The 16252-nt window shown below is 40.4% G+C and overlaps 1 protein-coding gene across 1 annotated transcript; it reads left to right on the top strand.

Annotated features, from left to right (window-relative positions):
- Window positions 1-9805: 9805 nt before the first annotated feature.
- On the top strand, window positions 9806-13165 carry LOC147892285 (plant/protein (DUF668)). The gene is made up of 2 exons (XM_087387986.1): window positions 9806-10316; window positions 10596-13165. The coding sequence occupies exon 2, from the start codon at window positions 10597-10599 to the stop codon at window positions 12379-12381; it is 1785 nt and encodes a 594-aa protein (XP_087244112.1). The 5' UTR covers window positions 9806-10316; window position 10596; the 3' UTR covers window positions 12382-13165.
- The last annotated feature ends 3087 nt before the right edge of the window (window positions 13166-16252 follow it).

Genomic DNA, 16252 nt, shown 5'->3' with positions numbered 1-16252 from the left:
TTGTCAATGGGTTGTCTCCTTTGGTTTGTGGGAAGTTCAATTAGTGCACTTTCAAATCAACAATTGCTTCCATATATGTGTACAACCATTATTAGATGTTTTTTTTTTTTGATATCCTATATAGTCAAGGATGCTCGCTTTATAGGCATTATAGCATTTGCAATAGTTTAGTGATCTCATTCAAGATGTCAAACGTGTTAATTTTTTTTATTTCAAAGTTAAGTCCAAAATGTGTAGATTAGTTTATACACCACATTTGTCAAATTCAATTGAGAAATGCATAATTTTTATTTCAAAGTTAAGTCCAAAATGTGTAGATTAGTTTATACACCACGTTTGTCAAATTCGATTGAGAAATGCATAATTTTCAAATTGAAGAAGTTAGCCATATGCAATATATTTCCTTCACTAAGAATGGCTACACCCAATCATGCATTGGCCTTCTCAAGAGACTTTTTTGAGACCTCATTACCATCATCCATGCATTTTATTATCCACCCTGCCTCACGTAGGCCTTCATGGATAGCTTGCCTTGCTACCTACTAACTCTCCTTTCCTACGATTGTTTATGCTCCCTCTATATGTTTTTCCTCCACACTTCTATGGTGAAGGCTTAGAAAAACTTGTGCAATTTGCATGAAGGATGCTTATTCAAATGCCACCCCAAATCAAGTTAATAACTATTTCTTAAAATTGGGATGCACATAATCAAATGTGCTATTGGATGAGGATGACCTGTGATAACACATAAGATGAGGAGGTACGATACATGTCTAGAGAAAGAGTGTGCAAATGATTAACTATAAATTATTTTATTATCACAAGTATGTTATACCCAAATCCCTATTAGAATCACATTATTCATCGTTTTTGGACGTGTAAATTAAAACTTTAAAATTGGACTAAGAAAAGTCCAAAAATTGATGTATATTGTGCTTTTTCAGGTTTTAAAGCTAACTTTTGAAACAATTTTTTGTGAAATAATCATATACTTGCTAAGAGTAACCAAGTACTCGCGATGACTATTATTTTTCTATGATTACTCCAATAATTTCTATGAATAATGCTCTCTTTTAAAACAAAAATTATACTTACCATAACCAAATACTCGCTTAAATACTATATTGTCAAGTAGTTGAGCATCCAATTCTATAGATAATTATGTTCCTAAGAACATCAATAGCCTAGGTCTGATATGATGACTAAGAATGCATGTGCAGGTGGGAACAAGCGAGTAAAGGTGTATCATACCCCAAAGACATCAAATCCGCATGCCAACTATAATACTGCATACATGCATATTTGTTTTAGTTTAATGGTTTGTTTATGATTTTTTCAAAAAAAAAATGTCTTACTGACTAGTAGGGGATACCTCTATGAAGTCCGTAAGCTTTGTGTGTGTGTTTACAAAACATATGCAAACTAGTTCTCAACACTGTTGAACTTTAATTCAACAAATCGATTCAATACTAATAAATTCTAAGCATTATTTTGAATAATAGTACTATGCTTCAAATTGTCATATGTAGTATTTTAATTGAATGGTAAATTTCTTTTTCTAATACTGTCTTTACATAAATTTCCAAAAATCTAGATATCAATTGAAATAATACTAATGACATACATACCCTAGTATAATCGTCAACCTTTGTGAAATTTGTTGTATTAATAAAAGGAGAGGTGTTGACCTACCACCATCCAACATACCATTTTGTTAGAACAATTCATATTACATTGGGAAGGAAGGTTTAGAATGCATTTCCGCAATTGTTATCCATGTCACGACTAAGTATAACAAAATTCACACTTAATGATGCTTTGTCTACTAGTGTACATCCATTTGTTTTTTGTCTTGTCATGTATTTTGACTTTACAATAAATTATTACTAAATATATCCCATTCTTTGCATCATCTAGTGTACCTTGTCCAATGCCATTTTGTGCTTTACTTTGATGTAGAATTTGTTGATGAGTGTACACTCATCACTGGATACAATGTATTTTCCAATATGACAACATATCGCATGTTTAGCAAGTGTTTTGAATGTTCAAATATGGTAAATGCTCATGATTAATCATGGCTTAAGGGTTGTAATCAATCATTTTTTGTTGATCACAAGAGGTTTTCCATTCTTAACTAGCAATGTGAGCAAAAATCAACAATTGATAAATCCACACACACACACAAAATTTTGATTAGTAAATGTATCTCACGCACAAAGATACTTATTTCTCTATATAAACACACATGAATACTTCCCTAACTATGAATTATTCTTTTATGTAACCCCATGAAATCTTCCTTTAAATTTTCTTTTTAACCACCCCACATACCAAGCTTACTAATCATCCATACCTCCTCTAATTACTTCTTATTCCATGCACTCATTTGCTCATTAGTCCACTTGTGACTTAAACCTCACTTGTGGCTAAATTATTTTTTTAATTATTTAAGAATCCATATGGTTGTCTATATTCCTAGGTAAAGTGATAACAAGCGAAAGAGGCATTACCTGTCTATGCAAATGTAACTATGATGTTCTAACACCTAGTTTGTTTGGATGGTGGCAGGTAAGTGGACCCTGACCTCGGAACCTAGACTGCCTGAGGATTCGACATTGTTTTTCAATATTATGTTTGTCAAACTCAATATTATTAAAAATTCTTAATTTTGATCGAAATTTTTGCAAACTCTAGTTGCATTTTTCAACTTGGATGTCTCAAATATTTTTTCCTTATATGTTTCTCTTTTTTAACTTTTTATCCAATTGATGGAATTAATTGTATTACTCAATTATTGATGGGACTTTTTAATCTAAACACACACACACACTTAGAAGAGTCAAAATTAAACATATATTTATTGTCCGATGGTCTCTTACATTAAATTTGTCCTCTTATTTAGCAAGTGATGCTATATTTCTTTTCAATTGTATTTAACTATGGGAACCTTTTGTGATCAACAAAAAGTGATTGCTATAGCCCTTAAGCCATGATAAAACATGAGCATTAAACATATTTGACATTCAAAATACTTATAAAACATGAGATATGTTGTCTATTGGAAAATACATTATATCCAATGACTACTCATCACCAACTTCTACACCAAATGCATTATATCCAGTAACTACTCATCACCAACTGCTACATCAAAGTAAAACAACAAAATAGCATTGTACATGGTACACTCAAAGATGCGAAAAATGGAATATACCTAGTAATATTTCAAGACAAAAAACAAGACGGATGTACACTAGACAAAACATCGTTAATTGTAAATTTTGTTATACTTAATTGTGACATGGATAACAATTTGGGAGATGTGTTCTAAACCTTCCTTCCCAAGTTAACATATATTGTTATAACAAAATGTTATGTTGGAAGGTTAGTATCTCTCCTTTAATTAAGGATGACAAATTTCACAATATTCGACGAGTATACTGGGGTATTTACATCAGCGGCATTATTTCGATTGATATTTAGATTTTTGGAAATTTTTGTGAAGACAGTAAAGAAAAAGAAATTTACCACAATCGATTGAAATATCATATGACAATCTAAAGCATTATATTGTTTTACAAAGTAATGCTTAGAATTTGATTCGTTTTGAATCAATATGTTGAATTAAAGTACAACTCTATAGAGAATTGGTTTGCATATGTATTGTAAACACACACACACACACACACACACACGCACATGCACACACACACCCGCACTCACACCCACATGCACATGCACACGCACACCCACACACACACGTACATGCATACACACACACACACATCCCCTTGCAGGGGGTAATATGGAGGACATTACATACAGGAATGACTAATTAAATTGGACCATGTTTGAGCCTATGAAGAACCAATTGAAAATGAAAGGGAAGTGATCCCGTAGATATACCTTATATACTTTGAGGGAGCCCCCAATTGACCCTTAGAATACTCCCCCAATTTAATATGGAGCAATAGGCACATAGCCATGGGGGATGAAGGTTTCCTGTTTATATATCAAATTCATTGAAGAGGGACAAATATATAGATTTTTTTGTCAGTGAGAATTTCCCCTAGACCACACTATGAATTGCTCTAGGAATATATGAAGAGAAATTGATGCTATTCCAGATAAATAAACATGGATATATGGACATATATATATATGTATAAGTATATATTTGTGTGTGTGTGTGTGTGTGTGTGTGTGTGTGTGTGTGTGTGTGTTTATTTATTTATTTATATTTATATTTATATTTGTATATATAGATATAGATATATATATTTGTATATGTGTATAAATGTATACTTACTTTAAATCCCCTTAAAGCATTGAATTTAGTGGATATGAATATATGTCCATCCCATAATCGAAGGCATATATACCCTACCTGAATATAACAAAATAATACCTTGAAATATCAATTGCAATGGACCCTACGTGCCTTCATGGGTGACAAAAATTGTATATGATGAAACGGCTTTAATTGGAGTAGTTCCCTACATTATATGGGCATTCCGAGGCATCTACCAAGGGAGGTAAGGAAAAGAGACATTCTGTGCATGATGAAAACCCCACCATAGTGCATAAGGAACCCAATAATATACCACATGGGTTATGGTGACAAGTGGCTAGTACCCCACTTCTACCACCAACGTCCAATTAATGCATGATGGCTAGAAGAAGTGGAAAACTTGAAATCCAAGGTAGAGGATTAGAAAAACATAGAGCTCTTCAAGTAGATGTTTGCAACTCCAATAGATGGTCACAAGGAGGCAGGTTACCTTCTCACATGCAGAGGCGAAGAGCTATGCTCTCATTCTATCCTAGCAGTGAGCTTTTGGCACAAATTGTTCTCCGATGGCTTTATAAATGGCAACAAGCCACATCCTCTCGAATTGCAATAGCTAGGAGTGTATTCACCTCCTTGTTCTCCTACCCCGTTTCAATATATCCACCTCCTTGTTCTCCTACATAGCAAGGCATCGCTTCATGCCCTTAGGGTCAGTGTACTTGACACATTACTTCTCGTCCAATATACATGCCCGCAAACATGCTTGACACATTTCTTCTCCTTCCACTGTGCTTAGCAACATTGGCTTTAGACTCGTCTAGCCGCATTTTGACGAGACATTCTAACGACTTGTCTCGCTTGACGAGACTTTGTAATTGTAAAGCTTCTAAAGCAAATGATAGGAGTTGTCTCCTGTGTGATGTATTGAAAAATGCATCAACAATGTACTAATAGTAGCACAACGATGTCTGCTCAAGTGCTAATGGGTTAATATGCATTGCTCAAGCACTAATGGCACATAATACAACATTACTTGACCACGATGGTTACAAAAAATGTAAAGTGCCTTATACATTGATCTACAAATGCCTTATATGTTGATTTGGTGACTCTACATGCACAATCCAGGTTCTATGGAACTATGGAAATGGGACAGAGTGTGCACTCCATGGCCTACGACCATCCGGCCACATACCATGCTCCAAAGATTATGAAAAGATCTTATGGGGTGGAAAGTTACAACAGAGCTAGCTCTGCTCCTAGCTCCATTTATGTACACGAGCCCCTGTTCCATTGATGGAGCTACGTCTTGCTCATGGGCTGAACTATAAAGGAGAGATAGCATGTTTAGGAGGTTGATTTCTTACAGGCTTTTTGCTTAACGTGGATTCATGTTTCCCGCTCTACATTTGCATGCTACTCTTGGCATATAATCAATAGAACCGTATAATCAACTAAAGCGTATAGTCAACTAAAGTGCTCTTGGCATTTGCCTGAAGCTTTCATGGCACTAATCATCTGCGATTTTTTGCACAGTGGCTATCATGGCACTATTCATCTGGGAGTTTTGATGGACTGAACAAGCAACCAGGTTGCACCCCTCCTCAAAAGCAAGCTCTAAGACCAAGTTACAAGTTGTGCCCCTAGTCAAGAGCATGCTTTGAGACCAGAATGAACCTTATAGCAAGTTCAACTTGAGGCAGAAGTGACTTATATAAGCAAGACCAATAAGACCTAGTCCATGAAGGCTATTCTATAATAGAGAATTGAGATAATTGCTGGTAAACATGACTTTGAGAGTTTGCATGAGAAGACACTTATACATGATAGAGTCCAAGTGAAAAACAAAGGCAGGTTGAAAGCATGGCTATTTTCTGCCTTATAGCCTCCTTACATCTAGACTCCTTACTTTTGGACTCCCCTTATGTTTATACCACCTCCGTATGGGTAGATGGGCTTGATCGAGAGGTGTTTGGCACCTTGGAGACAGTAGAATTTCTCAGGTTAGAGGCCACTTTTATAAGGCTTGAGAGACCATAGGAGTTCTCAGGTTGGAGAACACATATGCCCAATGTTCTAATGTAGATATTTATAATTACAAATATAGGTCGCATAAGCAAAACATGGGCTAACAGACATGGGATGATGAACCAAAAAAGCCAAGCACCTCTTGCTCCTTGAAAGAACTCAGCATGAAACAAAAGAGACTAACTAGTTGCTCAAAGAAAACCAAAAGGACACCATGGCACACAAGTAGTCTCCTTGACCAAGCTAAAGGAACAACGACAAACATACAAGCTTTAAGGACATAAATGAAGGCATCAAGATTTAAATTTTTGATTGGTGTTCACCTTTGGATTTGGCAAAAGGAGTTGCCCAAAAGCAGGCATTTGACCTTCTACCAACTGCCCCGCTCCATTCATAGGTCCCCTTATCGTGCATCACCTCCATTCACAAGTCACCCACTCCATTCACAGGTCCTCTTATCATGCATCACCTCCAAGCTTCAAGGTCAACCCTCTACCTCCTGTGATTGGTAATATGGAACATCCAAACTTCAAACTTTACAACGATGGAGAAACACAACAACAAAAAACACACAGGCATATAATTTTATGTGTTTGGTCTCTTGCCTTTCTTTCCTTGAGCCCTCCTCATCTTGTTCCCTTTTGTTGCTTATTGCCTCCTTTCTCTGACTACTTGAGCAATCATCTATGGATTCATCCAAATCCCATACCCCTTGCTAGATATCTACTTGGTCTCTTTGTGCTGCAAGCGAAAGGTCTTCGATTCAAATCATCATTTGAGAATTTGAAATGTGTTAAGCGTATGGATATCGGCTTCCAAATCCCATATAGGTAATTCTTAGGAGAAGTTTTAGAGATAACTTATTTCATAAGCTGCCATTTGTATGCCAAGTCTTGCAAAGGATGAAATTTAAACTCTCCTACACCTTTAGACAAATTTGGAGGGTCTAGGCGACTCTGGACTCTGAAGGATTCAAGACTCAAACCTTAGTTGAACGTAATTTCATAGACTCGTAGTTTCATGAATAATTAGTAAAACATGTGCAAGATACTGGAACCATTCAAATCTTTCATGATTCAATTACCTTGTCACAATCAACTAATGCTAGAATGCTAAAACTTTTGAATGGAGTAACTTCTGGTGATTCCATAGAAAATTTCATAGCCCCCAGTGAATGCTAGTATCACGATTGGTTTAGATTTACTTTTCATAATCCTTGAATATAGATGAGTGGATCACAGATACATTGGCTGTGAGTTGCATGGTATGCTGATGGGAAAATAACCATTCCTAACAAGTACAATCCTGCAACCTTCTATGCTTTTGGTAAGTTGGACTTGCTGCACATCAGGTAATGAGCACCTCCATGCCACTCTCTCTCTCACTCTCTACTTTTATACTTGCTGGTATTGTTTTATACTTTTATACTCACTCTCTAATTTTATACTTGCTGCTATTGTTTCGCAAAGGGCAAGGAGGAGTACATGTAGGTTTAATTATTGTATTTCCAAAAGAGAGAGATATGACCGGCCAAGCATTGAAAAAACCTTTTAGTGAGCCTCTAATCAAAACTGCAACCGATAGCTTGAATCGTTGTGATCACACTTTAATGATTAGGATAACCACTCGCAAGCACTTTGTGAGAGAAAGTATAGCCACGCTGCAATTAGCAACAACGTAACTGTAGCTTGATCATGAAAGAAAGAGTTCTCTGCCTCTGCTGCATCCAAACGTAAGTAGCAATGGAGAGGTGGCTGGCGAATTTCGCATGGCAGTTCACCTATTTCGGCTAGTTGTTTTGAAATGCTCAAGGGAATTTCACGAGGTTGGCGATTGCAAAATGAGAGGGCGAAGCAAGCTAGGTGGAGACCCTGAGCGTCCAAGGTCATGGGTGCCTTTGTCGACCATGTGGCACCCCTGTCCTAGAGAAGAGATGGTTCACATGTTCTCTTTTCTTTAAGTGTTGTATTGCCCCTTTCATGATACAAAAATAAGACATTGGATTTACTTTAAGCAAATAGTTATAAAATAAGTGAGCCTTAGGGTCTACTCTTTAAATTAAATATAATGCCAACAAAATATTCTTGACTTTGACTTCGTGAATATGCGAGTGACTAGGGAGGGAGGGAGAGAACTATTAGGGAGGGGGCATGGAGAGAGAGAGCGATTAGGAAGAGAGGGAGGTAGAATCTTAAAAGAAAGGGAGAGAGGAGTGGAATTGAGAAAGGTCCAGATGTTGGAAGAGGGGTGAATTGAGAAGCAAGTAAGAATAATTTTCGATTGACCTTCATCTTTCAAGGTTGATTTGGGGGCTCTTAACATAGCTTAAGTTTTTTTTATTTGGGGGGAGGGTTAATTAACGAGATTTTTTATTTTTGTTCGCTAGGGGGACACTATAATTGAAACTCCTCCCCTCTCAGTTCAATCATGGCTTTGCCCTCTTTCTTTTCACCCCTTTGCTTTTCTCCACAACTAATTCGTAGGAATTTCCCATTTTTCAATGTGAGGGGTACTACCTTTCTCCTCGAGTTGCTTTAATCTTTGCATAGTCTATATTAGAATCAAAGGCTTGATGTTTGATTCTTTGCATCTATTATTGCAGACTGCCTCATCTCAGCCTACGTTTGCTTCGCCCACGAGTCCTTGCAGTCTCTCCGCCCTTGGCCCTGTCCCACTCTTTGCCATCCTGCTTTGGGGGCTGGTCTTTATATAGGTGCCCAAGGTCGGTGCAATGATGCTTCTTGAGAGGCAGGTCGTAGGCTCGAGGGTGCTCCAGAACAATCTTCGAGACATTAATGTTTGGCTCTCACCTTGGCTTAACTGCGCCACCGTCCACTCTCTATGACCAATTAATGGCTAGAATATATTTTTGAGAATTTGTTATTAAAGGTGAAAGTAGTGAGAAGGAGGGCATTGAGCATTGCGTGTGCAAAATCAATGTTTTTTGTAGAGTATCCTGCGGTGTGGTGGTTAGGTCTTTAGATGTGAGGAGTGCGGTAGATTAGACTCAAAAGGGATAGAAGAACGAATGGACATGTGTGGGTGTTGAAATCAATAAAGCGAGAGAGAGTCATTTTTCCCAAGTCTTGGACGGGGGAGAGGCGCCGAAAAGGCGGTGGTGTTGACTAATAATTATATATAGGGTTAGAAATGCCCAGCTGCTATAAACAGGCGCGCGTGCGCTGAGCTGGCACGATGACTAGACGGTGGAGAGCAAGCGATTACAGGAAAATGGGGGAGCTGAGTCCTGACCCCTAATTAATTAATTAATTAATAATTAGGCAGGAAACCTTGACCAGCAGGAGAGGGAGGGGGGAGTGGCACTTATTATTGCTATGACACACATCTACCTACTCTCTCTCTCTCTCTCTCTCTCTCTCTCTGCTGCCATCCTCCTCCTCATCCACGCCATCGCCCCACCCACAGCCGTACCTCTCCCCCGAGCTTCGAGCTTTTGCCCCCCTCCCCCCCGCCCCCCCCCCCTCCTCCTCCTCAGAGAATCTTGACCTTCACGGACCTTCAACACAACTGCAGCGTCCGCACAAACTCTGTGACTGTTTTGGAAGTCCCAGAAAGAGCGCTCTGGATACATGGCCCCTGTACCTCGGGGTCATGCGGGTGTCTTTGGAGAAATAGTCTTGCGTCGCTTGAAAAGAAAACCTGTCCCGCGGCGCCTCACCCACACATGCCTGTAGCGTAGAGCTCCAGTTTTGCTATTGAAATTTGCCCAGGCCGCTGGGCAGCTTGCGACAAGTTGTCTTGTTTTGTTTGGTTGGATTCCCCACGTTCGAGTGAGATCAGATCTTCGCAGCGTACCTCAGATGTCGTGCTCGTGTTCCTTTCTTTTAATGAACTGGGCTTTGAAGAAGAAGACTCATGCGGCGATTCGGCTGCTTGCCTTTCGCCTTCAAGGTTCTGATGAGTATTCGACCTGCAATTGACTGGCGCATTATTAATGGTGTGCTATTAAGGAATCGTCGACGATTCCACAGAGGTATGCCCCTAATTTCTGCATATGCATTTGACAGGCGACCTCCGATTGCCAGACGTACAGCCAGGTGCCCCGGTGGGGTTGATTGTTGCATTTTCGAGAGCATCGCACATCGTTTTTTGGAATGTTTTTAACTTGAAATACCTTGCCGTATGGAGCCGTCTTCGGTTTCAGTGGTGCTTGTGTCGTAGCAACTGTTTAGAATCAAGGATTATTTGTCCCTGTAAGTTGACGTGTAACGGTGTGTGTCCTGCATCCTGGGCTTGGGCTGTCATTGTTCAGGATGGGTATTCAGGTGAGCACCGTCAAAACAGCAGCAGGAAAGCTTGCTTTTGAATCAAAGAAGAAGGGGTCTAAAGTGGAGAAGGTGCGGATAGAGATTCTTGCTTTTGAAGTGGCAAACGTTATGTCAAAGTCCGTGCAGCTGTGGCAATCTTTAAGCGAGCAGGAGATAGTTCGACTTCGAGCAGAGGTGATAAAGTCAGAAGGTGTGCTATACCTAGTGTCTGACAATGAAAGCGTTCTCTTAAGCCTAGCTTGCATGGAGAAGCTGCAAGACTTGACAGCAGTAGCTCTTGCTGTGGCTAGGCTGGGTAAGAGATGCCACGAACCTCCATTGGTGGGTTTTGAACATATTTACAATGACATTCTGAAGCAGAATATTGATGTATGTGAACTTGAATTCCCTCAGAAGGAGATGGAGGCAAAAATGAAGAAGATGGAGAGATATATTCTCACCACTTCTAACCTCTATCAAGAGCTAGAGATTCTTTCAGAAATGGAACAAGCGCTTCGCAGATTGCAAGACGAAGATGACCCAGCTCAGAAAGATAATCTGAGTGCGCTGGAGCAGAAAGCTGCATGGCAAAGGCAGGAAATCCGGTACCTGAAGGATGTGTCTCTTTGGAATCGCACTTATGACAAAATGGTCGGTCTTCTTGCTCGTACTGTTTGTACTATCTATGGAAGGATCATAAGGGTCTTTGGATTTCCTATAATTGGCTGGCCACAGATTCTGTCTACACCAAAAAATGGAGAAATCCGTCAGTCTGAACCACTTTCGGGGTGTCAGGTAGCTGAGCAGCAGAAACCTTGCAATTGCATTTCGAATAGCTCAGTCTCAGCTGTTCATTCCAGGCATGCAAATATGGCACAGCCGGTCAGTGGACATGAGCCTTACAGTCTTGGAGTTACAACTTCAAATGGTTTGGTTCCTAATTCAGGTGGCCAAACTACTATTGCGTCTTCTTCCAATGGAAATGAAGTGCCGCAGCACCATCCGAGTGCTGAAAGTTATTTACCCTTGTCTTTCTGCTTCAGTCCAGGCCGTCAATTCACCCAGCAGAGAAACATGAGTATAATTCATGTCTCGAGGGATGAAAGTCCAGGAAGCAGCCCTATGGAGACGCCTGTTCATGATGATTTTGTCAACAAAAATAGAGATTCTTCGGGCTTGCTGTCACCATATAGTGGACCTATTAGTCAGGTGGCTCCAGGTCAAAATGGTGGTAGCAACAAATTACTATTTAATCCAAAAAGCAGGCTCCAAAATGCCCCTCCTTCTACCCTTGGTGGTGCTGCCCTAGCCCTGCATTATGCAAATGTTATAATCATAGTTGAAAAAATGGTGAGATACCCCCACCTGATAAGTCAGGATGCTCGCGATGATTTGTATCAGATGCTTCCGAAAAATGTGAGAATGGTACTGAGAGCAAAGCTGAGGTCTTGCATGAGGGGTTGCAGTTCACCCAAATGTGATGGATCAGGGGCCGCAGACTGCAAAGAAGAGCTAGAAAGAATCTTGGGTTGGTTGGCTCCTCTGGCTCACAATATGATTCGGTGGCAGTCTGAACACAATTTTGAGCAGCAACAGGTGGTTTCTCGAACTAATGTGCTTTTGCTACAGACTCTATATTTTGCGGATCAAAAGAAATCAGAGGCAGCAATTGCAGAGCTGCTTGTGGGCTTGAATTATTTATGGAGGCATGAGAGGGACTCTAAGGCTAACTCTCTTATGGAATACAATAGTAACAAGGAACTGGATGAGTATCTTGAATGGCAGTTGTAAGGAACAATTGGATCATTCCAATCCACCTTGTTTGTGATATCAGTGCTTTAGTCTTCAGAGAAGGTTCTTTTTCCAATATGACATGGTTTTTGTGCCAATATGAGATCTCTGTCACATCTCATATAGATTTGGGATGGCATGGTTCCTGTGCCAATATGAGATCTCTGTCACGTCTCATATAGATTTGGGGGTTAGACTCCATTCACAGAGATCTTATTCTTATAGTCATCATGACCTTCCAGCTTGTTGGTAGGATGCCGGAATCCTGAGCAACCTGAAAAATCTCTGAGCAGGAGCCTCTATAAATGGTTTTGGTATGCAAGTGGGCCACTTCTCTTTGTGTTTTGCTGTTTAAAAGGTGCTGGATTATTACCTAGAGCTGTTCACATAGCCTGTTGACTCCAGATCTGAGGGCTCTTCTGAGAAGAATGAAAGGGTTGGGTTTCTTGTGAGAAATTAGAATGGCACTGTTCAATGCTTGGTTTCAATGTCAAGGATTATTGCTGAAATTGATGCAGAAAGGAGTACAAGGCCCTTACCCATTAATATTCAAAAGTTTCTGTATCATACATACAAGGCTTACCCCATCTTATGCACCACTTGGAGTAGGGGTGTCACAACATGTAGTCCATACTACACAAGACATGCGGTGGTCTTTATGCCTTGAAGCTATGTAGTTGGACGCGCTTGAGTTTTTATGTTGGAAAATTGAACTGACCCTTCACGTATTTTCAATTTCTTCCCTTTAAACGATGCTTTTTATTATTGGAATAATTGTTATTTACTCACCCGTGCCCCTTATGTGCTTATTTCATCAGCTGGGCTAACGTGTGCTTTAGATTCTGTAATGACACATTGATTGATGATTTCTATCAAAGAATGTGTTTGTGGATTACAAGATAGGTCCTGTAGTTGGCCCAAGAAAGATGGTTTGGGGATTTTACGAGTTCCAAGGTTTAATGTGTGCCACAACGCTGAACAGGGGAACTCTCCTTTTTATAGCTGATCGATGTGTATTGCAGCATCGGTCCTCTTATTTCTTTATCATTGTTATGTTTAAAGCTCTTGCATGAGAAAGGATTATGAATCTAAGGTATTACATGCATGATCTGCGACCTCATGGAGTCATTTTGTTGAAGATGTATTTTAAACCTCCCTGAGTAACGGTGATGCTACAGTACATGATCTAGTAATTTGAGTATTGGCTTACATTTATTGGGTGGACAAGCGACTATCATGTCGCTAGAACTGCACTGTTTGTTTTATTTTTGGACAATGAGTTTGGGCATGCTCCTGCATTTATCCCGATATATCTCCCTGTTGGGTGGAACCAAAGTCTTTGGTCTTTGATAGCTTTCTGGGGCTTCAGAACAGAATAAGCTTTTGGTATGTCTTGTTTTTTCGGGGCATTTTTTTTTTTTGGGTTATCAATTGATTGCCTTTTTGTTATGGTATTGTTTGCAATCTTAGTGCTTTTTTTCAATTATCGCTTTCATATGGAAGATGACATAGTCAATTGCTGCTCCCAAATTTGCTGTATGCAAGTCTTCAACCTTCCCTTCCACCCCCCCCCCCCGCGGGGCCGTATGACAAAATATGTATTGATCTGAGTATCAGGGCTTGGGCATAAATTTTGGATGCTACAGTTTTGATGGCGATTGAGACAACACATTAACCAAGATAACAGAGTTTTCTATTAATATTTGATTATTGTGAACAAACTTTTTACAGTCAAGCCTTTGCTTCTGGGGTAGACTTGAGAAAACCTAAGAACATATCTCTAGCTTACAAGTCAAACTCAGACACCATGTTAGAACGCCGACAACCCTGCATCAACCAGCAACCATTTCCACAAGCATTCACCCTGCACCAATCAGCAACCTTGAGACCACAAGCCATTCAATGCGAAAGTTTGTACATAGCTTCCTACCTTGTGTTACATGTGTGCGCATCCTTTCAGATCTGGAAAGAACACACACAGTTGTGTAGCCAAATTTCCATAATGTATAGAGTCGAGTATAGAACCTGCCCCCAAGGCTTACCTTGTACAAGCTTGCCCTTCCTGTTATCCTTTCATTTGCTGGTAGCAGTAATGCATGCTCGGTACCACCTCCGTCTTACAACTTCAACCTATTTCCTCTTGCAGCAGAAGAGGACACATTCTCAGCTTCAACCTTTCTCCAACTGTTTTCAGGTTAAAAGTGGTGGTCTCCATCGGTGGAATGTGTGGAAGCATTGAATCTGATAGTGCCTCGGCATCCTTGAGCTCCCGATGTTTGACCCAAGTTTCTGCATCCTTCACGACCTTGCTGAATGTTTCCATTTGATCTTGGGGCTTGGTCTCCATAACTGTCAGTAATCTGATTGTGTCACCATGTGACCCTGTATGTGTGTCTTCCATATGGGATAGTTAGTCTCATCTAGCATCCCCTTACCAAAGCTAGGGATAGGCATACGAGAGCCACGGATGAGTCTGTAGATTTCTTGAAAACTTAATCACCATTGTCTGTATATGTTTATCTTCCAATGGGGTAGTAAGTCTCATCTAGCATCCCGTTCTTACCAAAGCTAGGGATAGGCATATGAGAGCCATGGATGAGTCTGTAGATTTCTTCAAAGTTTTATGGACAAGAATCTTGCATTCATTTCAAAACTTGTTTGTTTATTGCACCTGACTAAATTGACGTCACCACCTCTAACAGGCAAGGGCCTTCATCTTCAATTGTAGGCGCAGATCTTTGAGTAGCCTACCTGCGCTTTGATTCTGATTGGTAAAACTGAGGCATGTATCTCTAGCTCGAGCTCCAGCTCCAGCTCAGACGTCATGGTAGAACAACAATGACCTTGCGTCACCTTGACCACAAGCGATCTAATGCAGAAGTCTTTTGCCAGGGTTCTATATGCCACTTATCTCGCTTTACACATGAGCACACATGTAGATGGAAGTACTTTCAGATGTGGAAAGGAGATATACAGTTGTCCAGCCAAAATTCCATGTATAGAATCAAGTCGAAAACTTGGTCCCTCAAAGTGTACCACCGTCTGCTGCAAGCTCCGGCCATGTATGGTACCACTTCCGGGCTCTGTCTGCTGTACCTACTGCTGTAGAACACCTCCAATCTGCCACGTGCCTTTTTGTAGGCTTGAGTGTAGAGCTTTGCTGCTCAATATGCTCGCTATCTATGCACTCCCAGTGGCTCTCCAACCATGAGTTGGTCTGCACTGGAGTGCCCTAGATCACTTTTGGCTGCTACCCCAAAACCCCCAAAGGGGCTCCTTGTATAGGTCCATAGGCCCTTCACATTAGCCGAACAGGTGTAGGTTTATACTGACTGGCCCTTCATTAAGCCGACGGGGGTTACTGCTGACCCCCAGTCTGTAGGACATCCGACTGGCAGCCAGGTCTGCTGATCCGCTGCTTTAAACAGCATATAAATAGTGCCCTCCAACAGGTGCCTTTTATTGGTTCTTGCCCCAGCCAATCTGCCCACACCTTGGGCATCATGGCTGGGCATAACGAGCCCATTGCCTTGCCCTAAACCATGGTTATGTGCCAGCAACCAAGAAGCCCATGGGGCAGCCTGTGTACCAACCACACGGCAGCCTTCCTCAGTTTCTTGCATCTACTGGTCTGACCTTCCCTTGTCCTCATATAGGGGCTCACACATGCGGAGTTGAGCTCTACATTCCAACATACAGGTTTCCCAAGAACTTAAACAACTAGACATGACAAACGTGTTAGCAGCCAAGACAAGGTCGACACTTTTCCGCTCAGTAATCTAGAGTGTTATGTGGATGTAAGTAAAGTTTGCAATTGAAGCTGACTGTTTAAAGGTGATGGTATGCTTATGGCTTGATGGACAGCATTAAA

The sequence above is a fragment of the Dipteris shenzhenensis genome, chromosome 17 (assembly GCF_047967505.1).
Source record: "Dipteris shenzhenensis isolate YYH24624 ecotype China chromosome 17, Dip_SZ_1.0, whole genome shotgun sequence".
In the NCBI taxonomy this organism is placed as follows: Eukaryota; Viridiplantae; Streptophyta; class Polypodiopsida; order Gleicheniales; family Dipteridaceae; genus Dipteris; species Dipteris shenzhenensis.
This window is presented reverse-complemented; position numbering and strand designations above follow the sequence as displayed.